Source organism: Mauremys reevesii, linkage group 11 (genome assembly GCF_016161935.1).
Source record: "Mauremys reevesii isolate NIE-2019 linkage group 11, ASM1616193v1, whole genome shotgun sequence".
Taxonomy (NCBI): Eukaryota; Metazoa; Chordata; order Testudines; family Geoemydidae; genus Mauremys; species Mauremys reevesii.
The window spans coordinates 59,914,910-59,941,105 of NC_052633.1; the positions used below are offsets into that span (position 1 = coordinate 59,914,910).

General features: G+C 41.6%; 1 protein-coding gene across 2 annotated transcripts in view; it reads left to right on the forward strand.

Annotated features, from left to right (window-relative positions):
* Positions 1-26,196, forward strand: part of TMEM163 (transmembrane protein 163) — a 161,173-nt gene that overhangs the window by 121,506 nt on the left and 13,471 nt on the right. For both annotated transcript variants that reach the window (XM_039494027.1, XM_039494026.1), the window contains exon 6: positions 13,407-13,518. In XM_039494027.1, the coding sequence (XP_039349961.1) occupies positions 13,407-13,518 (112 nt within the window). The remainder of the gene's footprint in view (positions 1-13,406; positions 13,519-26,196) is intronic.

Consider the following 26,196-nt stretch of genomic DNA (forward strand, 5'->3'; position numbering starts at 1 on the left):
CTGCGACTGCACACTGATTACTGAAGGGCAGAAGCTGAAGTGGTAAATGTGTGTGTGTGTGTGTGTGTGTGTGTGTCAGATGCTTGGCAATTTATGTTGTTCTATATGTATGATACGAAAAAGCCTGCGCTGAACAATGACACAGCACTTTGGGAAAGTTGGGTAGCAAATTAATTATGTATAAGTTGTTACTATTCTGGGGAACAGAAGTTTGTTTAAAAGTGATTCAGAAATGAATTTGTCTCAAGTGTTGAAAACATGAGCACTTGTACTCTAGGGCTATTTGCAAGGACTGTGCTATAGAGTATATGTAGTGAGTAGCATAATGAATGTTTTTTCAAGTTATTGTGGTATAAATAATGGGCAGAAAATGCAGCTGAACCTCCCATCACAGTCAATGGAAGTTTTGCGTGTGGTGGGCCTAGGCACAATGAATGGAGCACTACTGTACAATTCTGAGTGACAGATGGCCCCTTGTGTTACTGTTAGGGGAGTTAAATTTGCTGAGCACCAGAAGGTGTGTCTGGGGTCTCTCCCCCTGCTTGTAGGACACAGTAAGTTGGTGAGACCTGTCCAGAGCAGATCCTACTACATATTTCTCATCCTCTCTTAGTTGGTGTTTATAGCTCTAATAAGTGTTTTGAAAAGGCATGAGTTATTTTTGCAGATTTAGAGATTGTTTTATGTGTATGTATATGTACTGTGTGTGGGTTTGCGTGCACATGCGCACGCGCAGACATGCAGGCTTGGCAGAATTTGATTTTTTTAATAATTTTGACAGAGGTTTGTTTTTAAGCATTTTTTTGATGATCAATTTAAATTTTCAGTTACATGGGGGAATCAGATAATTATTTAATGACAGTAGACACAGATTTAAAAAGTTAAAGTTCTATCACTGATAAAATACGAATTGTCAACATCTCATGTCAAAATACACAAAGCAAATATTCTTAAATCAAACTCTAAAGTTCTCAAGCACCATTTTTATTACATTGCCTATTGGTAAATTGATTATTTTTTTCATTGGGTTGTGAGAGTGCAGTGAAATTGACATTTACCAATAAAAATGTAATCCTTCCAAGTCTATATATACACATGCAAGCATACACATGTTTATACTGCTTATTAAAAGGTATTATTTATTTTTAATCTGCTCACTGGTGCATCCGTTTAGTTCTGTGCTACTGTATTTTGATTTTTGGAGTTACCGCAATATAAAACCCTACGTTTTGTTCTGTGCTAATGTGGCTCGTACCAGTTGGTCCATGTGACGTCCTTCCTAAGACATTGAAATCTGGCCATTGCTGGAGGTGCAACAAAGTGGTAACATATCATAGTTCTGTAATTTATCATATGGCTTTGCAGTTTATCCAGTGCTAACACCTCCACATACATAATGTGAGTAGTTATGTAATTTATCATGTGGCTACCACCTTGACATGTTATGTAGCTATATAATTTACACGCACACTCTCTCAACAGCATTTTAATTAATACGTATGTTTAGACCTAAAGATTTTCACTCCCCATTTAACTTTTATTGGCATGAGTTCTTCTTTGTTTTTTAGCTTGTGTGTCCACCTGTAGAAGCGTGATCATCCGTGTGTCATATAAATGAAAGGAGGATTACATCTCAAAGCTTTAGGAAAGATCCTACCCAGTGCCCCATGTTTCTCTCCAAAGAATAGAAGGAAACTCAGTAGCTGTGTTCATTCATGTGTTTGGAGAAATATTGACACTCCATTCTTTTGATGTCATGGTGTCTGGAATCCTATTCAGTTTGCAGCAATTTCTTGATCTTGAACTACTAGAACTGAAAATATGAGATGAGAAACATAAGAACTCAACTCAATCTGAGCTGTCAAACACTGTCTCTGAATGTGTTAGCACTTAACCTTGGGGCTTCTCTGATGGAAATTACTCATCTTTGGGCGGGGGGGAGATTCACTCTGTTTTAATAATTAAATACTATTGGATAATATAATTAAATAAAATGCAATAATAAAGAATATGGTGGGTTATCACTTGACCTGATACCACACACTCTTATCTGTTAAGAAGGCTAAAAGGACTAGCTAAGAGACTGACTGTTTTAATTTCATGTGGGGTTGTAAATCAGTTTACATTTACTACTTGTTGGTGTTTGCATTTCCCCAGATAATAGCGTAACACAGGCAGAGTCAATGAAGTTTACTGTTTGTCCTTATCAGTATGGCAAAGGACAACTTCTTGCAGGAGTAAGCAATTATGGTCAATATTTCTGTCACTTGCTATAGCACATTGGAGAAATAAACCAAAGGCCCGCAATTCCTGAGTTCTAATTCTGACTCTTCTACTTATTTGCTGTGTGGCCTTGGGAAATTCACTTAATCTCTCTGGGTTGAATTCAGCGGTTGCAGAAGTTGAAGCAATGTTTTCTGAGCTAATCAGAGTTGTACCTCCTTATGCTAGGGCTGAATTTGATTCTCTCGTTCTAAGTTTCTCCATTTGTAAAATCCAGAGTACAGTTACTCTTCCTCATATGGTTGGTACAAAGGTGAATTAGATAATATTTGTAATGTGCTTGGAAAATGCACTGCACTAGATAAAAGTGTGGATTAGTATTGTTATTCAAAAATGACAAAAGGTTCAAAGTATATTTTGTATCATGGTAACTAACGAATATTGTTACAAAATTAAAAGGCTAACACCTGTTCTCAAAATAATGACTGGTGAACCTCAAAAGGCTGCCCAAGTGGTACAGTGATAACACTTCCCCCGTTCATTGGGGGTATTGTGACAATGTTGTTAATGTTTGGGAGGCATGTAGCTACTGTAGTGCTGGTCATAAGCGTGTTTATGAGAGAGAGAGAATGAGTGAGTTAAGTTTCCATCCTGATAAACATAAATGCTTTTCTTGTGGCATTTCAACACTTCCAGAAATATGGAGAAGCACAGAGAGAGCAAAGAGGGTGGAGTCTGTTGGAGGGTGAGATGTGTGGAAGAGGTTCAAGAGGTATTGGAGGGGTGAGGTGAAAGTGTGTGTGTTTAAGTTTGGAGTGGGAAGACGGTCTTTATAGTAACCAATATGAGCAGAAGATTTGGGTTTATGTTTTTCAGGACTGGTTTGCCTGTCCTTTATATATTGTTTTTTCATCCATAGATCTCAAAGAAGCTTTCTGAAAAGGCTTAATAATGTGTCGTCTCCTGTTCTTGCACCTGACAAACATGTTTTATTTGGCTGACCAAGTCCAGACCACTTGTATAACAACAACAACAACAACAACTAGGATCATGCATCATTACTAAAATCCTCACAGTGGAACAGAGTCACATCAGTTCCCTGTTAATTTTTGAGTCCTGTCAACTACCTGTGGGTTTTTGGTTGGGTTTTTTGCAGGGGAGGGGGAGTGCTTTTGGGGCAGTTTTTGAGTCTCCAAAGCAGTCTTAGGAAGAAGTAGGATCAAATTATCCAGTCATCTAGATGACATATGACAAATCCTTCTTTGTAGGCAGTGCGTGAGTTCGTTTCCCTCAGAGCGGCCTCTTGATTTGGTGCCCTATCTTCATTCAGGAAAATGGCATTCAGTCATGGAGGATTTGGGGCCTCCTGTAGCATTTAGTACTTCCCTCTGAAGTTAACTTTCTCCTTGAGAAAATCCAAAGATGAACTGTGTCTACAGCCTGATAACAGATTAACCTAAACATGTCCTGAACATTGCAACATTGACATATTTAAGCTCTTCATAGGCCAATAGGAAGATGAGTGGTTATCGGCATAGGTGCAGCCAAAAAACATGGTGACAAGAAATTCCTTTTCCTATTACTTGTTTGTCACCAGTGTAGAAATGGAGTCAACCTACGGATGTAAATAACGTGTAAAAACAATAACTATCTAACTGATTACATGGTTAAACGTTTAACCGGGAAATTAGAGGTGCAAGGGTGCTGCAGCTCCCCTATGTTTTAGGCAGGGTCCTGGCTGCCGGCCCTGTGCCCGGGGGTCCCAGCTGCCAGCCCCAGCCCCAGGGTTCTTGGCAGCAGAGCCCCCGGGCAGAGTTTAATCATTAACAGAAACCGATAAGCATCAGGCTTATTGGTTAACTGGTTAAACTTTTGCATCCCTAATTTGAACAGGGTTGGAAACAGAGATAGGAGTAATATAGAGGCTTTAATGGGGGGATTGCTCCATCCTCAGAGTAACGCCAACAAATTGGGATTCTACTTTGACTCAGCATCCTCCAACAACAGATCACAAGTGCTAGGCCAGAAATATTGTAGCTTGATCAATGGGCAGGGATAGCCTTCTGGTTAAAGACCATCAGCCAAGATGAAGGATTCTGATTTCCAAGAAGGAAAGGGCCTATTGAGATAGATTTGTACAGCTTTGGTGCATTGAGAGAGTACCACTGATTTTTTTTTCTCCCCCAGGTTTGGGATAGAAGCTAGGGAAGGAATTTCTTGATTGACAGAGACGTCTGGCTTATTAGGTTAAATTTCCCTTTTTTGTGACACAAATAACTTTCTGGAAGTATTTTATGTAGATTTTAAGCTCTTAGGACAGGGACTGACTTCTTACATGTCTGTAAAGCACTGAGAACATTATTGACAATATATACTTAAGGAAATAATCATGACTGGTTTAGGTTTCTCCTAGATGTTGATTACTGGATCGCTCAAGTGATTGATTATAGCATATGGAGACTTACACTTCAGATCTAATCTGACCCATGCTGATAGCAAACAAAAGTTAGCATCTGTTTAGTGGCTTGTGTGAAATGAATTGGTGGTGTCAGTCAACTTTCAGCTGGGCAACAGCAGACTCACTAGCAGGGCATTTCTTTATATAAAGACAAACATTAATTTAAATGGCATTTTATATCCATTTGAAGACAAAAGATATAGAACATGGGTGAGTTACACTGGCAGAGTGGGGAAGCTTGGAGCGCCATGTCTCTTGAACTGAAGATTTTGTTCTCTAGGTATTTTAAGCTGGCTCTTTTAATGAGTCCTAAATTCACTTTAAAAAATGTTTTTCTTGACTTCGTAGTTCCTAAATTTATGGCTTGGTCCACAGAATCTCTTGAAAGCTGCATTCAGAACATTATGTTTGTATTATTTCTTATGAATATTCAGATTCTATGGAATTGCTCCATTGCAGCACTTCAGCAGTACATATGCAAGTCTAGACATTCTCAAGATAATATTTGTACTAATAATAGATGATTCCATCTCTGTGTGAAGAGAATTCACATCTCCTCCTTGACTCAGACACTGGATTGTCAGATTGTTTTCTGACAACGAAAGTGATTAAAATTCCTTCCCTTTTTGAAGCTAGCTTGTAAGACAGACCCTCTGGATTCTCAGCAGCTCCCTCCAGACTGATTAGTGAGGGCTTGCGGAAACCATTCATTATTTGGGATAAAATTTTATTGGGATTTGGGTTTTATGTTTGCATTGAAAACTGATGACTATTTATACATAAAAACCCACAGGTCTTTGAAATGGAAGCAGTTGTGTTTTTATTTCTTGGTACTCTACATGGAGTGGTTATTAGTTGTACAGTGGTGTCAGATCTACAGATAATAGGGGATTAGGGCTAGCAGTAAAGAAAACCGGAGGGCGATGGGACAAAGGGAAAGGTGGGGCGGGGGACAGTTTGGTGGCCCTTGTCACAGTTTCAGAGCAACTGCACCTGTATTCCCGCACCATAGTCCACAAAGGGCATGTGCTTTAGGCTTCTGGGTCCCAGCCATCACTTTTCCTGGGCAGCAACTTGTCTCTCACTCCGCCTTGACTGGGGATTTTAAGGCTGCACAGCTCCCTGGTCTATACTGTGAGATCCCCAGCAAACCAGACAGCCTAAAAAGGCCAGTGCCTGCTATTTGCTTTCTCTCCAAGGGCTATGACAGTGTATTGTCCATAGTTATAAATTACCACATAACTCCTTCTAAACAAGCACATGTATTCTTAAGGGGAAAGCATTAAAATAAAAGAAGCTACATGCATGCTAAAAGCTACCAGAGATCACCCCAACTCTGACCTAGAGTTCTGGAACTTTACAGTCCACCAAAACCCACAGCTGGGGTTTCCCCATGGTTACAAGTTCATATCCATCTCAGACCAGAAAGAAGGGTGGGTAGATCAGCTGTTTCTCTATACAGGTCAGGCCTTTGATCTTGGCTTTCTGTAACAGATAATCACCCTTGCCTTAGGCTTCAAAAGGCTGGGTTTTTGTATAACCAGAGGTGGGGAAATCTGCATTAATAATCTCTGCCTAGGAATTCCCCAGGAAATCCACTTAACGCTTAATGTCCCAGAAGTCCATACTTGCTTGGCACATTTTCAATACAGTCTTTTGAACTTCCAGGTCTCCCATCTATCACTCTCCCCGCTGGAGAGCTTATGTACGAGTCAGACTAAAATAATACAAACACATAAGGAAATTGCTATATCTGTAACAGTCCTGCTTTCTTGTATTGACAGGCCCCCGAAGGAGCCATGTCCAACCCCCCTCAGGTGAGGGAGTAGGGGTGTGCGTGTAAAGCAGTGGTGATGGGCAAACTGAATTTTGAATGAACAAATGCCACAAATTCAGCTCAGTTCAGGTTGTTTGCCCCACTGGTGCTGCCAGCAGCATCCCCAGTGCCCATTCCGGGATGGGTCTCATCCCCTTTCCTCTCCTCATGAGAAGGGAAAAAGAAAATAGAAGAATAAGATCAAGAGAGGCATCTATATTCCCCTATCTGGCAGAGCTGATGTGCTCTTAGTGCCTGGTCTACTGCCACCAGGATCCCTCTCTTGATCTTATCTTTATATTTTCTTTTTCCCTCCTCATGAGGAGGAGAAAGGGGGTGAGACCCATACCCCATGGGGAAGGAGAAAAAAGAAACACTGTGTGTGTGTGTGCGTGCGCGCATGCACACAGACACACACGCGAGGCGGGACAGTGAAGACAATTCTTGTCTTGTCACTCCAACCGCTGGAGGAACTGGCAAAAGGTGATCCAAGCCCCACTGTATCTGACCCATCCCAGAGGAGCCGGGGAAGACTATCCTGCTCCTGAACCCCTTCCATATGATGAGACACCCAACTGCTGGAGGGGTAGAGGGAAGAAGCTGTCCTTTCACCATTCAGACGGTAATGTTATCTGGGGAGGTGAGAGCGAGGCAGTCTGTACATCATCCAAACAAGAGGAACACCTTCCCCCCAATATAAATATCAGCCAAATACAAATAATCGTCTGTTTGCCCAACACGAATAAGCAGAAAGTGAAATGAGGATCTTGGAAGTCCCTCACCACATCCCAAAGATAGGAATGAGTGGGAGGGACTGAAAGTAAAGAGGGGAGAGAAACCTGTGCCCTGCAAGGCAGCCACTGTATTACTCCAATTGTGCAGATATGAGCAACTAGCAACTGGTAGAAATTCTGTAGCCTGGAATTAGAGAGAAGCAACAAAGATAAATATTAAAAACAAATAATAGCTTAAATGTAGTAACAGGGCTGGGGGGTTGTATTGGAGTTTTTTCCAACTACTAACCAAAAGGCTACTCAGAAGTGAAACATCTGAGGTGAGATATTGGTCGGACCCCTGAAAACATTTGGAAGGGATCCCTCTAGTGACAAACAACAGCGAAATGAAATCTTGAGGCTATATCCATCCCCCCCTTCAGACTCTTCCCTTCTCATATGAGTAACCACCCCCCACCAGGCAAACTTGCTTATGCTGCAGGGACTAAGCTAATTAACAGATGGTCACTGCTCTGCTTGGAAAGGTTGAGTTAACTAAATGCAGCATGGACACGCAACTGTCATTATCCTGTTCTCACCTACTCTGGTGGTCAAAGTGCACTTGGTTCAAGTATAGGGCTGCTGGATGGCTTTATCAAGGGGCAAGACTTGAGTGCTCCCCTTTCCTAGGAATAATTTCTCTCTGACAACTTAAAGAGCACAATGTTTTAAGAGACGTTAAATATTAACTCTAAAATGCAGAAATTACAGTCCATCTGCACTGCAGCTGGGATCATGCTTCCCAGGCATGGGTGGACAGATACCTGTGTGCTCAAGTAGCACACTAAAAATAGTAGTGTCAGTGGAGGGGGATGTAGCATGGCAGTTGGGTTCACCTCCCAGATCCCCAGGGAATGTACTCTGGTGGCTAGCCCGAGCTGCCGTCCATATTACCCCTGGCCACATAGCTACATTTTTAGTGCACTAGCTTGAGTAGAGGTAGCATGTGTCTGTGCTGGGAAGCATGGTCCCAGCTATAGCGTAGATGTACCCTAAAAAATGCACTCAGATATCCTCCCTTATGAACCAGCCTTGAATCAGTGTTCTAACCATGCCTTATAAGGCAGCCACTGCGTCACTCCAGTTATGCATCAGCACAAGGTTGTTTTGTAAGGAGGATTCTCATTGTTATAATGTGCAGAGAGCAGCTTGCACTTGTGTGGTTTGGAGAATGGCCGTCTAGCACCGAACCAGACTAAGTGTGCACTGATATTTTATATATGAAAGGATATGCACTTGCTCTCTCTCTAAATAAATATAAGAGATGTGGGTACAGACACACAACATGGAGAGCAATGTAGGAGCAAGGGGAGAGGGAAACGGAAAAGGAAAGAGCCTCTCATTTATTTATGAGAAGATTCCATCATATGGAAATGTTCAGCATCTAAAATTTAATCTGTAACAATTCACTGCGATTGCTTTACTTAACATTACACAGAGAGAAAATTAACAGTGAGACTGCGTAGATATGCTCCCCCCTTTGTGATTTTTAGATGCTAAGGCAAGAGGTACAAAGAAGGTGGGGCTGAGGGAATGTCCCAAGGGACCTGGTGCCAGATGGTCAGGCTTATTTTATTAATTTAGATCTCCATTATTGTCTCTCTTCTAGTCATTTCTGAGAAGGACAAGTTAGTTTAGCAAGATAATTATTTCACAGCCACAGAGTGACAAATTTAACTCTTAGGTCCCTGTGATACTACATATTAGTGTATGCATCCGTTTAATATCCCTACCCCCAAAGCAACTGACCTGCAAGAACCCCTCCTTGTGCCAATAACTCCAAACATTTTAACACCCCAAAAATCACTCCAATGGACTTCTCCCAGCTGCCAAACCCTACCACAATCTCCCTGCTTCTCCCATAAAGCAGCTGCATAACCCTCCTGCCATCCTCTGCCAACTATCTCAACCCACCTCATCTCAGCTTTTGAATATTACTGCAACCTATCTCCTAGCAAGCAACTTGAGCTGACTCCCCTCATGCTACCTTCTGACCTATTGACCCCAAAGCTGGCACTCTCATCTCCCATCCTAGCTGCCAAACTCTTCCTCAGTCTTATCCACAAGACAGAGGAGTCAGCTCAGGGCCCCTTCCACCTGCCAAACCCTCCTGCTAGCTCTGAGCCAAGAGATGCCTCGTTCTTCCTATCTCCAGGTATTGTGCACCTGGAAAATCAGGGAGCAATTTAAGGGATTAAGGAAAGTGGATTTAGAATCGGAAACCCTTTTACTTTTTAAAATTGTTCTCTTTCTCTCTAGTCTACCTATGTAATCTATAAAGTACCCAGTTGCCACAGTACCTAATGCCACTCTGTGGATATTGTTTAAAACTTTTGTCTACTATCATATTAATTTAGGTACTGACAGGCAAACTGCGCTCTTTTGAAATTCTGGTGTTTTGTGGGTTTAAACTAAGATCTTTGGCATAGGAACTCTGTTTTTTATTTTTCACTTTGTACATCTGCCATGAAAATAAGAGCTGGAAGAACATATCCGGTCACCCAGTCCACATCCCAATTCTTCTCCATCATCAGATCCCCTATTCCACTATGTGAATAATTATAACAATATTGAAGTTGTGTATTTTTGTCATTGAACTATAGAAAAGTATGTAGAAATATTTTTTCTGAAACCCCTAGAAATACACTCACGTATTCAGTTTAGGAGTTTGTAGAAGTTATCTATCTATTTAGAAACCTGCATTACTCTTATATGTTATCGCTGGGTTCCAATAAACTGACTAGACAGATTCCAATCACATTAGTAACACACAACAGGGCAGTCATAACAAATGGCAAAATACATTTTAGGCACCGTGGATATGACAAAACATACAAAAAGTAAATTGAATTCAGGGCAAAAACCTATGCTACACATCCTCATATTGCTAAACACATATAGCATCAAATCATAGCCTCTCGCAAAACAGGTCTGACACAGAAGGAACAAAACAAATACTATAATAGAAAGAATCTCACATACATTTTTCAAGATTCTGAATGAATAGTTGGACTTGAATATCTCCTACATCAAGAATTCTCAGACTCTCACCACCTGAGATCCTTAAAAAGAGCCATGCTTGTTTATTGTGAACCTAATCCCACCATTCTTTGCAGTCGCATCCCACAATCCTTTGGAGTCATATTACCAAACCATGGCTAGCTCTGACTAGCAGATTGAAGGAATTCTGGTTGAAGTGAGAAAAATGTCACCTTATCATATTCCCCACTAATTGGCAGAAATGGTATAAATACAGAAACCTATGCCATAGCACATCTTTGATTATACAGTGGCAAATTATTATATTCATTTGACTTTGTAAACAAAGTACTAAGTGGTTGATCTGCTCTTTTGAAGTTCAGTGTTCTCCCAAATGCTGGAAAAAGCAGCAAGGACATACAAACAATGTAACACGTACTAAAACCTCGGAAAGCTACAGAAGCAAAGTGACCCACAGATTTCCACAATAAGGCTTTAATGGGAAGTAGATCATCTTGAAAGGATCACAGCTGGTGATCATGAAATCCACACTGTAACTGAAAACTTTTCCTGACAGTTCAAGTAAATCTATCACTTGCGGAACATGCGTCTATAGGGGGAAAAAGTTGTAACTGTCCTTAAAATTATATCATCTTCCATTGCTATATGCAGTGTTGTTGTAGCCGTGTAAGTCCCAAGATATTAGAGAGACATGATGGGTGAGGTAATGACCTTATTCTGTAACCCCTTAAAATTCTGTCTTGTGTCCCAAAGCCATTCCCACATGATTTAGCTTCCTAAAACTCCTTGATGCCCTAGGCTTGAGGAAACAACTAAACTTAAATCCTACCTCAAAAAATTCCAGTTATGCAGGGTTGTCTCATCTCAGCCCTAGGGTCTTACCTTGGTGAATGCGATATAGGAGAGACACAGCATTTGCTCCACTGAGTGCTTCGTGAATTGTTTCTTTGCATTTGCAGATGAAGTTTCACAAAGCTAGGGCACATTTCATGCTCTGAAGAATGTAGATTCCTTAATAGAGAACTAAGATCTGACTTACTCTCTTCTTGAGCATCAGGATATTTGGTGAAATGCATCAAAGAATGAATGATAATTAATTGCACATATATAGAGGTGAAAATATCAATCTATATTTAGGATCAGCAGCTGAAGGTTTTTTTCCTCCCCGAGTATATGAGGAAAATTCCCTTCATCTATAAAGAAATCCAAGGCACACTGCTAGCCCCCTTTTAATTTGATTACATTTCTGATTAAATTTAACATTTAGAACTAATTAGGCTGTGCCCATGTGGGGATCAGAACTATTTAAACATGCTTCCTTGACTGCCCTGGATAGGGATGGCAGTTGCAGAGTGATGTCAGTCAAACCATGCTGTAGACTATAGCCTATGTAGTTCTGACAGAAAAGACCTCTGTATCACACTGACCAGGAAGAAGTGCTGAAAGCCTGGCAGGCCTTGTCCTCATTGCACTCTTCCCACCTGTGGCAACAGTGAGAGTTCCCGTGCAGACACCTGCTGGCATTTTTACATTCTGTCTAATCTTACTTTGAGAAAAGACAGATGACAGCCAAGTGGGTACAATACCAGTGGCCAAGCTACACTCCCACTCGTGGAGTTATGCTATTTGACAGCTGATCATATGCTGCTGATCGTATAGTCAGACCACCCTCACATACTCTCCCCACACCCATTTTCTGATATAAACCCTACAAGGATTTCCACTGACAACGATCAATGGGAGGCAGTGGTGACTTGTGACTTTTTTGACCAGTGAGGCACAAATCACAAAACAATTATTTCCACTCCAGTCCCTGTCCAATGTATACTTAGACAGCTATTAAAACCAGACCTTATGGATAGTGACAAAGCAGCAGGTGGTCCTTGGAGCCACCGCTGCCATTGCTGGCACCCAGGCCAGCTTGGGGGTGGAGCAGTATGGGTCACAGGTCACTTGCTGGTTTAAACTAGAGTAAATGGTGAATTCTCAGCGTCTTTAAATCATGATTAGAGGGAGTCAGTAACTCAGCCAGAGGTTAGGGGTCTGTTACTGAATGGGTGGGTGAAGTTCTGTGGCTTGCAATGTGCAGAAGGTCACACTTGATAATCACGATGGTCCCTTCTGGCCCTAAAGTCTATGAGTCTAAATAGAATAGAAATGTATATGATTCCCAACTACACTTAGTGAGTTATTTAAAGATGTTATGCTCTTTTGTTCCCAATGCTCATTGTACCTTCCAAAGCCCTTTTTCTCTTTCCTTATGTCTTGCGTCATGGTAGTTGCCTCTGCTGATAACATGGGTGAGATGCGTCAAGTTGATGCCAAATCCTGTTGCTGTCAATGAGGATTTGTGCCAGAATATTTTTATCATAATCCCATGGTGCCATTGACATTGAACTACTAGAACCTGCAGAGATGAAAGGACATCAGCAGAGATGAATCACACAAATCAAGACAGTTCTATTAACACTGTGTTGCAGTTATAAATGAGCTACAGGAGTCATACGTCACCGGAAGGATTTCAGTTGTTTGTGGTAGAAGTTTCTCATTTATTTGTATTGATGTCATAACAGCTTAAACTAAGTGCCAAAGCAAAGTCAATGGCAGATTGTGAGACCCGGATTTCGGCTGCAGAAAACAGTAATTGATAGCAAAACTCCTATCGACTTCACTGGCACCAGGGTTTGGCCTTAATACACCCCCACCCCTTTTTACCTAATAGGAAATTGTACACCCAGAAATGATGTTAAAATCATATTATTCAGATCAAAATCAACCAAAGTAAGGAAGCCAGGACGACTTTATAACTCAGTTAACAGATTGCTTCTTTGTCTAACCATTGCATGAGTAGTAGCCTCCAGTCAAACCCAGATCAAAATATCCCCTAACTTTGAGTAGTTTGGCTCAAGAGCCAAAAGTTTGTGCTTGGGCCCGTCACTAACCATGTGTGATGAAGTGACTAGACACACCAGAGCGAGCAAAGGGTGGAATGGAAATCGTAACTCAGGAAATCTTTTCCTTTGTTGGATAAGTCAGCTATTTCAAAATAGAATTTGGCATTTAATGTACAGGTGTGGAAGACATAATGACAACTAGGTGTGGAAGACATACTAATATCTACCCTCTTCTTTTGCAGGACGACTTTCTGTTTAGTGTCTCCATTCTAAGTGGAATCCTTTGCTCTATTTTGGCAGTGATCAAATTTATGTTGGGAAAGGTCCTTACAAGCAGAGCACTGGTAACTGATGGTGAGTAGGAAAATATCTCATTCCTCATACAAAGTCATTCAGCTAATGTCACGTGGATTGAGAACTAGCTGAAGACTCAGGAACAAAGGGCAACTGTGCATGGCAAAATATTGAGATGAGAGCACTAATGGGGTACCTGAAGTTTAACAGTGTTGTCAGATGCTACCGGTGTGGTGCTCTGCTCTGTTCAATGTTGATATCAATCGGCTGCGTGCGTGTGTTCCCTCTGTGTGCTGCCCCAGCTCTGAGCAGATAGCTGACACAGCAGATCCCGAGAGAACCCCCAATGACCACAGAGTCTAGTAAGGTACGAAGGCACTTCGGCCAGGTTTATTGTCAAACGAAGCACAATGATAGTCCCCTCTAGATTTTACTCTACAGGACATACTACGAGTATGGCAATGGACTCAGCTCAGTCAGTGGAAGGACTTTCCACTGCCCCCTCGGCTGGACAAAGACACCACCCCAGGGATGCATTCTTATACACAGGTACAAACAAGTTACACATCACTCCTGACGTGTTGAGGTGCAACCCCTCTACATAGCAAGGTGCAACCCCTCTACGTAGTAAGGTGCTGCCTCTCACCTTGTACATGTTGGTTCGAACAAAACAACCCTATCCATCATATTACCCTTTTGGCCCTGTCATTGGGATGGATCAGCTTGTTCCTTGTTATCTGTGTGGAGTGTACGAGTATGCAAATGTTCTGCTATCTGGTGTCCAGTACCTTTTAGGTATGTCTTTTTTTTTGCAGCATCAGCCCTTTCCTTGCCAGCTTCTGTGAGCAGGGCCTGCCTCTGGCTCACAGCTTAACTTTGCTTTATGTTAGCAAAGTCTTGACCATTACTTTAGTTCAGGCCTCAGGCCTCATACCGGGCCTCTGATACCAAGGTTTATATCTTAGGGCCTCCTCTTACTACAAACACCATTCACTGGTATTATTTAGTATCTTACACAATATGGAACAGATGATTTTAAGAAGGCTAAAGTGTTTAATGCCTGTTTTGCTTCAGTCTTCGCTCAAAAGGTTAATGGGGACCAGGTACTTAACACAATTAATATTAACAATAGTAGTGAAAGAACACAAGCCAAAATAGGGAAAGAACAGGTTAAAGAATATTTAGATATGTTAGATGAATTCAAGTCAACAGGGCCTGATGAAATTCATCCTAGGGTACTCAAGGAACTAGCTGAAGCAATTTTGGAATCACTAGCAATTATCTTCAAGAACTCCTGGAAGACAGGTGAGATCCCAGAGGACTGGAGAAGGGCAAACACAGAACCTATCATTAAAAAAGGGGAACAAAGAGGACTGGGGAATTATAGACCAGTCAGTTTAACTTCAATACTTGAAAAGGTAGTGGAATAAATTATTAACCAATCAATTTGTGTGGAGCTAGAGGATAATAGGATTATAAGGAATAGCCAGCATGGATTTGTCAAGAACAAATCATGCCAAACCATCCTAATTGCCTTCTTTGAGAGGGTTACTGGCCTGGTGGATAGGAGGGAAGCTGTAGTTAACACAGTCCCTCATAGGGGGAACACAGACATTCTCATAGGCAAATGAAGGAAATGTGGTCTGGATGAAATTACTGTAAGGTGGGTGCATAACTGGTTGAAACACCATACTCAAGTAGTAGTTCTCTGTGAAATGTCTGTGAGATATATCTTATGGAGTCCAGCAGGGGTCTGTCCTGGGTCCAGTACTGTTCAATATTTTCAAGAATGACTTGGATAATGAACTGGAGCATATGCATGTAAAATTTGCAGTTGACACCAAGATAGGAAGGGTTACAAGCACTTTGGCTAATAGGATTAGAATTCAAAATGCTTTGACAAATTAGGGAATTGGTCTGAAATTAACAAGATCAAATTCATTAAAGACAAGTGCAAAGTACTACATTTAGAACAGACTAATCAAATGCACAAATACAAAATGGAGAATGACTGGGTAGGCTGAAAAGATCTGGGAGTTAATAGTGGATCACAAATTGAATATGAGCCAACAATGTCATGCAGTTGTATTATAATTCTGGGGTGAATTAACAGGAGCATCATATGTAAGTAACAGTGGGTAATTGTTCCATTGTACTTAGCACTGGTGAGGAGTACTGGATTATTGTGTTGAGTTCTGGGTGCTCATTTTTAGAAAAGATGTGGATAACGTGGAGACAGTCCAAAGGAAAGCAACAAAAGTGATAAAAGATTTAGAAAACCTGGCCTCTGAGGAAAGGTTAAAAAAACTGAGCACGTATAGTTTTGAAAAAAGACTGAGGGAGGACCTGATAAAAAACCTTCCAAAATGCTAAGGGATGTTGTAAAGACGATAGTGATCAATTGTTCTCCATGTCCACTGAAGGTAGGACAAGAAATAATGGCATTACTCTTCAGCAAGGGAGATGTAGTTTAGATATTAGGGAAAAAACTGTCTAGCTATAGGGATAGTTAAGCACTATAGTAGGCTTCCAAGCAAGGTTGTGGTCTAGGTGTACATGGACCTGCCTCAATGCAGGGGCTGTCTAGATGACTTCTTGAGATCCCTTCCAGCCCTACATTTCTATGACTCTGTTAATGGGATCACAAATGTTATTCCCTGGGATGAGGTGAACACCAATCAGAGAGAAATAATGCAGATTAGTTTAGAGAGACTGGAATCCTGGACAGAATAACCTGAGAGTCAACACAGAAAAATATAGACTAATACATCTGGGAAACACCAAACAAACAGAATTTAATGAGCGGGAGAACCTGGAAAGCGATAATACAGGAGGAGTTCAGAGGTGATACTGTACAGCAGATTAGACATGAATTTGAAGCAAAACAGAACAGTGTAAATTTGGTGTAAACTATATAGCTTGGGTACAGACACAGTTGGTACATTATCCTTGCCCAGTGGGCGAAATTCACCTCTGTCCTGACTTTATAAACAGATAACACTGGGAGTTGAGAAGATTGAATCTACCTTCCCCACCTTGGGCTGGAGCAGTAGCAGCCACTCATGCACTCACTCTGCCAGGCAGAAGGTCACCAAATCACTCTTCCAAGCTGGTCTCTGTGGAGTGGGTGCAGTTCTCAGCTCAGTGGAGCCTCACTTGCTACTTGTGCAGATCTACTCCTCAGCTATCCATCCCACACAACGGAACTACCATAGTTCTGATGCATTTGGGGTTCTTCTGTGCTCCCATTTTCATGGGTGAATTTCACTCACTGTGGATTTCTCAATAGAAACAGTTGTTAAAAGCAGCTATTCACTTTAGTTACCCTGTTGGATGTGGATGGGTGGCATTCTTGCTGCCGCTGTTCTTAAAGGTGCAAATATGCTCAAGTGCTCTTTTTACAAACAAAACCAAAGATTGTAAAGCTTTGAAAAGGCCACAGGGATTTGCTCTGTGGACAAGTGAATGTGCAATTATGGCTGGGATTTCACAGGAAGCTGCAAACCCCTATTAGATTTTATCTGTGAGAATGATGGTTCCCAAGTGAATACACTATATATACACATGCAGCACATAGGAAATAATTAACAAATTATGTGAATGTCATTTTGCTGCCCTGGGGGTTTCACCTTAAGGATCCTTATTTTTAACCCTCAACTTTAAGTTAACTCTAATGACTGCTGTATTTAGTTATGAACAATTATTTTATTCTGTTATCTATGTATACTTCAAACCAGGGTTGGCTATAGGCACCCACGAAGAAAGCAAGTGTTTGGGGTGGCCAATGGAAAGAGGCGGCATGTCTGGGTCTTCGGTGCAATTCAGCGGCAGGTCCCTCAGTCCTGCTTTTCCTCTTAGATCTGCCGCCGAAGTGCTGCCGAAGAGGAAAAGAGGGAGCGAAGGACCTACAGCCGAATTGCCACCGAAGAATGAAGCGGCACGATTGAGGTGCCGCCAATTGGCTTTATCTCCCCCCCCCCCCCCCGCTTTGCCACTTGGAGCGGCAGAAAAGCTGGAGCCAGCCCTGCTTCAAACACACCCAAAGTGCATGAGTGAGGTGCAGGCAGACATACAGGATGGCCTTGGGCCCTGCCGTTAAGAGATTACAATCTAGAAACAAAAAACATCCTAAAATGAGCCAAAAAAGAGAAGGGGAAGGAATATAACACACGAGTGCAGAGTTGGGGACTAGCCATCACCTTGCTGGGTCCATGATTTTTGTAGCTTGTTTAAAACTGAATTTAATTTCCTTCACTCCTCTCTCTTCTCCGGCCATCCTGGCACACTGACTTTGAATGTCACTGACAGACTAGTGGGTCTAAATGGGTACAGGAGTTTTCTGTGGAGCCTCACTTGTCCCTGGAGACTTTAGTCTTACGGATTTCCTCACCCCTCCACCCCACATCCCACTCCAGCCAACTAATTTCCATTCTGTGTTTTCCCCACAAACCTCCCCTATCCATCTAGAGGCTGGTTTTAGCTCTCCCCATCCATCTCCAATTTAGTCCTTAGCTATATTCATCCCTGGTAACTAACCCATGTCTCACTTTTGCGAGTTTTTTTCCCCCTTAACTAATTCCTTTCCCACCAGACTGAGACCTCCCAGACCTGCTACAGACACCTCCCTCCTAACATCCTCTTTGGACTGTTCACTGAGTCCAGAACTATGAGGTCATGGGGGACCGCTGAGGTTATTAAGTCATGCCCCCTGGCGTGGCTTTTAGCAGCTTCTGGCCATGGCCACCTGTCTCTCCTATGGAAAACCTTAAAGCAACCACATCACTAGGAGGTGATGAAGGACCTGCTTGGTCAGTGGGAGGGGACCATGATGTGCCTTCATCATTCAGAGAAGTTCTTATAGGCATCATCTGTTGCGGTCTCTGCTCCTTATAGATTTCACATTGAAATGTTAATGTTATGGCACCTTCTATCAGAGGATCTCTGAGCTCTTTACAAGTAGTAAAGAAATAAGCCTTAATCTCTCTGACTGGGTGTGCCTTAGCCTCATTTTGCAGATGATGATACTGAGACACAATGTTACCAGTAGGTTAGTTTCCTGAAATCATACAAATTAGAGTCAGAGCTGGGAATAGAACCCACATCTTTTGACCCCAGACCATACCATCATGGTGGCTCTGGTCATAGTTGATTCAACATGTATTTCATTTTCCACCACTACACAAGTCTTTAGAACCTGAATTTCAGGCCGCAATACCAAATAATTATTTGGGTTGCCATAGGTTATAGCTTTCACAGTGCAGTTGGTTGTATACTTAAGCAAACTGCCTCTCTGTTTTCCCTTCTTCCCTTAATTTTAAGTGACATACAAAAGCACTTAGGTGCATAGGAAGCAATTGAAAGACAGGATTAGGATGTCGTTGTCTCCATAACAAGTAAACACATTAAGTTATTTTAGTGCTATTGTATGCTTGACAGGCAGCGTGTCCCTTGCATGTTACATTTCTTACACAGAAGTATGAACTGCAGCCTTGACAATAGGCTATTTTACAGCATATGGGCTCCCCAGCCACTGAGTGCTTATTCTTAGTATGCAAATGGAATTCTCATGTGTCTTAATGTTGAGGAGATTTTCATTCATAAAGAGCCAAATCCTGTTTGCTTTACTCATCTGAAACCCCCATTGGGAGGCACATGAGATGAAAGATGGATGGCAGATCACTGGGAGTTTTACATGAGTAAGACAAGAGGTTCTTGTCCCAGAACATTCACATCTATGTGTCTTTCAAAATGAGGATATGACTCTTAAGGTCTTATTGTCTTTTAAAAAATATTTTCAATACAACAGGCCAGATCCTAATCTCATTAACACTGGTGCAAACCCAGAATAACTCCACTGAAACTAGTTGCTTGGAAGAAATTGGTTTGAAGTAAATGATGTTACTCTGGATTTACCAAGGTGTATCAGGTGTAACCCTGTCCACAGTGTGTCATGGCCCACTGCTCTCAAACCTGGGTCTGCAGGATTCATGGGAGCAGCCATGCTCCAACCCTCCACCTGGCAGACTGCTGGCAGTAGTTTACCTGAGAGCCTCAAAGCCCAGCTCCAGTGTGACACTCCATCCCTAGGTCTAATTGTCAGAGTCCCAGAGCAGCTGATTGGCCTGCTGAGCCTACTTAAACTGGCAGGAGGAACAGGAAATTCTCTGAACAACTGGGCTTGACTCTGTTCTGGAGTGTGTGCCTTGTGCTCCCTTACATTTGCTCCTGCTCCTTTTTCCCCGGCTTGATTTCCGGCATTCTAACCCAGCTTCACTGCTGGCATCTGACTTGTGGTTCCCGACCTCCAGTTTGTTTTCTGCCTCTGATCCCCTGTTATGGCCTGACTCTGGTTATCAACTTGTGGTTCTGATCTCCAGTTTGTCTCCTGCCTTTGATCCTCCAGTATCCTGACCCAGGATCAGTCTACCGACGAAGCTGAAGATCTACTGAGCAGTGGTGCTTCCAACTCTGCTGTATGCCTGCGAGACGTGGACTGTGTATCAGAGTCATGCACGAAGGCTCAATCACTTCCACATTTACTGTCTGCGAAAGCTTCTAAAAATCAGATGGCAGGACAAAGTGCCCGATACTGAAGTCCTTATCAGAGCCAGTCCCGTCAATTCACACACTACTGATGAGAGCCCAGACCAGATGGGCCGGATATGTCGTGAGAATGTCAGACAAGCGCATTCCTAAACAGCTCTTCTACGGAGAACTCACCCAGGGAAAGCGCTCCCATGGAGGACAAAAGAAGCAGTTCAAGGACACACTGAAGACCTCTCTGAAGTCCCTCGAGATCAACACCGCCACATGGGAAACTCTCGCACTGAACCGTCCAGCATGGCACAGCTTCATTCACACAGGCAGTAATACCTCTGAGGCAAGGCGTATTGCTGAGGCTGAAAGAAAGCGTGAGCTGCGCAAGTCCAGAGCTGCCCGCACATCATCGACAGTGCCATCACATGTCTGTCCGACGTGTGACAGGACGTTCCACGCCCGAATCAGACTGATCAGTCATCTTCGGACGCACAGAGTCCGGTCACTGAACAAATGAGTTGTTGAGGTCTTCATCGACAACGATGGACGAACATCATCATCATCATCCTGACCCAGCAGACTCTTGACTCCTGTCTCATGACTTTGGACATTGACTCCCAGTACTGGGTTTGACTGCCCACGAGCTGGCCATTACACGAAGTGGCCATTACACAAAGTGAATATATATATAAAAATCTATCAATGGCCTAGCATTGTGGAGGCTCAGTAATGCTAGCAATGGTGGAAGCATTAGTGTAGACTTGATGCAGGGTTATTTTTAATCACTCCCCTCTGCGGGTTTCAGAGCCTGAGATGGAACATCTACTCTGTTATTTTTTAGCCCTGTAGTGCAAGGCAATTGATTCATAGTCACGGGTTTTCTTTTTTGCAGCATAGACATTCCCTGAACTGCCTCACCCAGCTATAGAACAAACTTTAGAACAGGAGGAGATATAGCCCTTAAAGCCAATGGAATTCATTTCATAAAGTCTTTGGGATCAGCCACATAGCTACAGGAACCCAGAACTTTGCACACACATATAAAAGCGACATTTTCTCTCTCCTCTTTAATTTGGATCCGTACAGCTAGAATCCTGAATAGAGTTGGGTTAGAAACAGTTTTCCTGTCCTGTGAGAATTTGAGATTTAGGGGGAAATATCCTGTTCTGAATCAGTCAAAATCTAAAAAAAATTAATGAATCAGAAATCTTCCCAGTTTGGGGGATTGGGTAAAAACGTTTTGTTTCAATAATTTAGAAACATTTCATTTCAATTTTGACTTCATTTTAATTTTTTTTGGCATATGTTAACTTAATTTTCCAAGATGAAAAGTTGTTTCAAACCAAAAATGGAACATTTTGGTTTGAAAATGTTGAAATTGGATGTTTTGACAATTTGGAAACTTTTGTTTTTCAAAAAATTTTCAAAACAGGAAATTCATTGAAATTGACCCTTTCCCACAAAAACTTCTGGTTTTGACTAATAGTCATTTTCTGACAAATTGTTGTGAAGCTCTGGTCTTGAATGAATCCGTTGCTTGGCAGAAATGGCACAGAAGTCTCTCGCACCCCAAATCACATCCTTGTGTTAGTTGTATTGCTTCTGATTTGGAGCCTGCTCACCTCTTGATTAGAAGAAATGGGGACCAAACTATAATTTCCTCAGTCTGTCTCTCTCTCTCTCTTTTAGAAAATGTAGCAGGGTGATATTACGGGTGTGGTAAAATTGCATCTTCAGCAGGATGACTTTATTTTTAATATATAAATAATGAGGGGGAGACAGTGCTAGCCATCAGTCGAGACACTGATTTAGCACTTTCCTTGCTTGTCAGTTGTTAGCAGTTTTCTGTTTCCTACTAATTTACTTCCTGTTATGACAGGCTGTAGAACTACAAGCATCTTTATTAGAGCAAAGGGAACCTATCATTTTCCGTCTGAAACAGGTTTTTTTTCAAAACAGCAAAATCTCTCTCAGATGTGTAGCTCCTTATTAAGGCTAATTGTTTAGAAAGCTTTTGCTTTACTGCAAGATTTGATAATCATAGCTCTTGAAAATCTAAATTCATTCAGTGCCAGCAGGACAAACTATTACTATTTATCCAGCAAAATAGTGTAGGTGTGCACAGCCCTTTGCAGACTAAAAGCAGATAGGGTGCCACGATGCCTTTTCTGAAGAGCTTAAATGCCAATGGCCAAATTCAGAGAGAAGGTACAGACCTGCAACTCCGGCTGACTTTTGTGTGAGTTCCAGTGGCCTGATACCTTATAGAGTCAGAGTTTAAGGCCAGAAGGGACCACTACATCATCTAGTCCAACCTCCCATATATCACAGGTCAAAAAACACCCCTGCACAAGCCCAACAACCATAATTAGACCAAAACACAACCACCCTCTAGAGACTACACCATAGAGTGCCACAAGCAGTGATCGGGGGGGACTAAGGTGCCACCAGTGCCTGAGGACCCTCCAATGGCAGGGAATTGATTTGGTGATATATACCCAGATGATCCTAGCCTGTGACCTGTCAGGATTGGGTTCTCTCTCTCTCTCTCTCATGCTGCATGGAATGATCTTTCTGAATTAATACACAAGGCCACTACCATTTTCATCCTCAACATCCACTTCTGCAGTAATGCCTGTAGAAATCAGGCACTGAAGGATGCTTTGGTTGAATGAGTCAGGGGCAGAGGGTTTCATTAACTTAGTTAAACATTTTCAGATTTGAAACCATCTAACTACTAACTGCAAGGTACTATCTTCTCCCTGCTCCTTACCCATTTCTATCCTGTTGTGTCTTACATTCTGTTGATGCATCTTGTTTCAAATTAGGGCTTGTCTACATGGGAAGTTATACCAATATAAGCTGAAGTGTGACTTTAAATTGATATAGTATTACTTACCAGTATACCGTGGACACTTTTATTCTGGAATGAGTTGTTTCTTTCAGTTTAGCTTGTCACACGGAAGGAGTTTAAACTAAACTGAAAAAAGCCACTTTTATTCTGGAATAAGAATGTCCACACGGAGAGTTATACCAATGTAGCTATAGAGGTTTAACTATATCAGTATAATTGTACTTGTGTAACTAGTGAAACTTTCCCATGTAGACAAGACAGACTCTTACGCTGTCAGTTTATCAGAGCAAGCGGCATTTCTGCTTCTATATTTGTATAGCAAATAGAACCTGGGGGCCTGATACAGATTGAGGCCTCTGGATTCTACCTCCATACAAATAATTAATTATGGTCCTTTGATTCCTATTTGTAGACTGAAACAAGAAAGTTTGTTTGTATTCTCAGCTATGCCGCTGAAATACTGTGTGCAAGTTACATATCCTCTCATGGCTTAGTTTTCTTATCTGTGAAATGCATTTAATACAGAGATCCCATGAATCTTAATGTACAATTATAGTGAGAAAAATGACTGTAAAAATAACCCAATTTTCGTCCACAGATCTTCTGTTTCTTTTGTCACATCTGTTTAAATTAGTTACAAACAAATTTTTAACTATCTTCCCCCCCTCCCCTTTTATTTATTTTTTTTTTAACTCCCCTTGACACTGCTTAGCCAGCATAATGAGGGGAGAGTGTTCTTGTCTGGCTTGCACATCAGCTGAATTTTTAACAAAGTTCTAATTGCAGAATCTTTATCACCAAGGCAGATGTGTGAGCCAGAAAGAACAAAGCTTGACTTTCAGATCTCGGTAATTTGTGTGTGGTGGCGGTAGACAGCTTTACAATTGTAAACTCAGTAATTGGCTACTGAGTCATTGAGAAACATGTAATCCCTCAATGCCATTTCTAAAGTCACTCTTTTGAGTATAAATGACTGTTTGTAAAATGCTTTGGGATCCTCTGGCGAATGGTTCTATATTATAATTATTATTTGAAAAGCAGTAATGCCTGTGAGCCCCAGGAATGGATCAGGCCCCACTGTGCTAGGTGCTGTATGAACATAGAACAAAAAGATGAACACTGCCCTAAAAGTTTAGTCTACATACATGGCAAGAGCTGGATACGGCAGACAAGGGGAGCACAAGGAAATAATGAGACATTATTGCTCAGTTTGATAGGCAATTGCCTCAGCATACCAGCCGCTAGGCAATATCAAGATTTTGTTAGCATCATGGCACAGGAGAGTTTTAAGGAGAGATTTGGCGGAGGACAGCAAGGTAACTTTTCCCCTCCCGAGCATGAGGGGCAGCATGGGAGGAAACACTAAAATGCTTGTTTGAAAATTTAACAGTTATGAGAGATGCTAGGTAGGATGGGGATATGCTGTGAAGGGCATTGTAAGTGAAGACAAGTAGCTTATGTTTGAGGTGGTGGAGAAAGGGGAACCAACTGAGAATGCAAAGAGAGGGTTGACATGATCAATATGAGGAGGCAGAAAAATGATCTTTATAGCAGATTTTGAATGGATATAACTGGCTCAAGGTTGCATTAGTCAAGGCCAGAGAAGAGAATGTTGCAGTAGCCAAGATGCTAAATGATGAGGGACCTAGATAAGAGTTTTAGCTACATGGATGGATAGGAAAGCCCAAATTTTAGAGATGCTATGCAGAAAAGAATCTGTAAGATTTAGACACTGCCTGGATAGAACCAAGAAACAGTGACATGTACAGTGACGATCTACAGAGAGGGCTGGGTCAAAGACGACACCCATGTTACAGGTATAAACGAGGGCAGCTCATCATATATAGAATTATTGTATTAGTGTAAAAATATAGCCTCTAGAGACCCTATGGTGATGGATGTGATAGAAATGCCATAAGACACGATAGGAGTATTATTACAAATTACCCACATCTTCAGCACTAGCAATATGAGGGAAGTTATTATCATCAGCTCCTACCTGTCACAGGATGTTTCATTGGTGATGAACGACAGGGGATTGAATGTCTTATTACCATGCAGTGGAATACAAATGATATGTAGAGAAAACACATGTTATGTGCTATATAGTTTGTGAAGTCTTCATCCCAGAGACTTTGGAAATAACACTTCCACTACGGAGCTCTGGGAAACTCATTCTCAAGTTGTATTTTTTTCCCATTAGCAATTATTAAAGATTTTGAACTACAAAACATAGAACCAAGAAACAGTGACATGTACTGAAAACATCTTTCCCCAGCCCACACCAACAGCCCCATGCTCCCACAGTAACTCCTAAATCCTAGAACAGAAGAACAAACACCAGCAGACAGTTAAACAGTTCATTTATTTCTTTTCAGAGATAAATTACATAGCAAAATACAGAATGAAAACAATGAGACATTTTAAGATCAAATTTCATTCTTCGACAGGTAAATAATATATGCAACCACCAAACGAATGCAGTTGTACAGGATTTTTGTGGAATAAGAGTGACATCTTGTGGCTAGCTCAGGAAAATAACTCAGAGGTCTCCATTTCACGTGGGACAGTACATAGATGGTACTTTTCTAAAGCAGTAGTCTAGTCTCAGACTTAATATGTACCATGCTGCATCACCAATCAAGAGCGCATTGTTTTCTTCTACATAATGCAAAATGTAGCACCATTGTGGGCATTCTACCATCACAAAAGACTATCTAGTAGGATATTCCAGGAAGCTCGCCAAGCAAACTTTTTGAATCAGATTCTTCCCACAAATACTCACACACAGTTCTCATTGACTACAGTGAGAGTCATGTTCATTTTTCTGAGGGCGAGACCGAGCCCTTGAAGTTGAACATGTACAAAAATATTTGTGCATATTATGTTTTATTAAATGCAAAACTAGTATTAATTCAGCGTGGTGAGATCAAGCACTCAAAAGGCAAATGTTAGGATCCAGCCTCAATACAGTAACTCCTCACTTTAAGTCGTCCCAGTTAACATTGTTTCATTATTAGGGTGATGATCTATTAGAGAACATACTAGTTTAAAGTCACGAAAAGTTCCTTTATAAGGTTGTTTGGCTTTCTCTGCCTGCCTGCCCGGTGCTCCTGCCAGGGAGAGAGCAAGGAGCGCCGGGGGGTTGGAACAGGGCAAGACCCTGTGCCCCAACCCCGCTACGCCCCTGCCTCAACCAAGCTTCACAATCATTATTGGTGAGTACAGTATTACATTGTTTAAAATCATTTAAGACGTATAGTGTATATGTATATAATGTTTTTTGTCTGGCAAAAAAAATTTCCCTGGAACCTAACCCCCCTCTATTTACATTAATTCTTATGGGA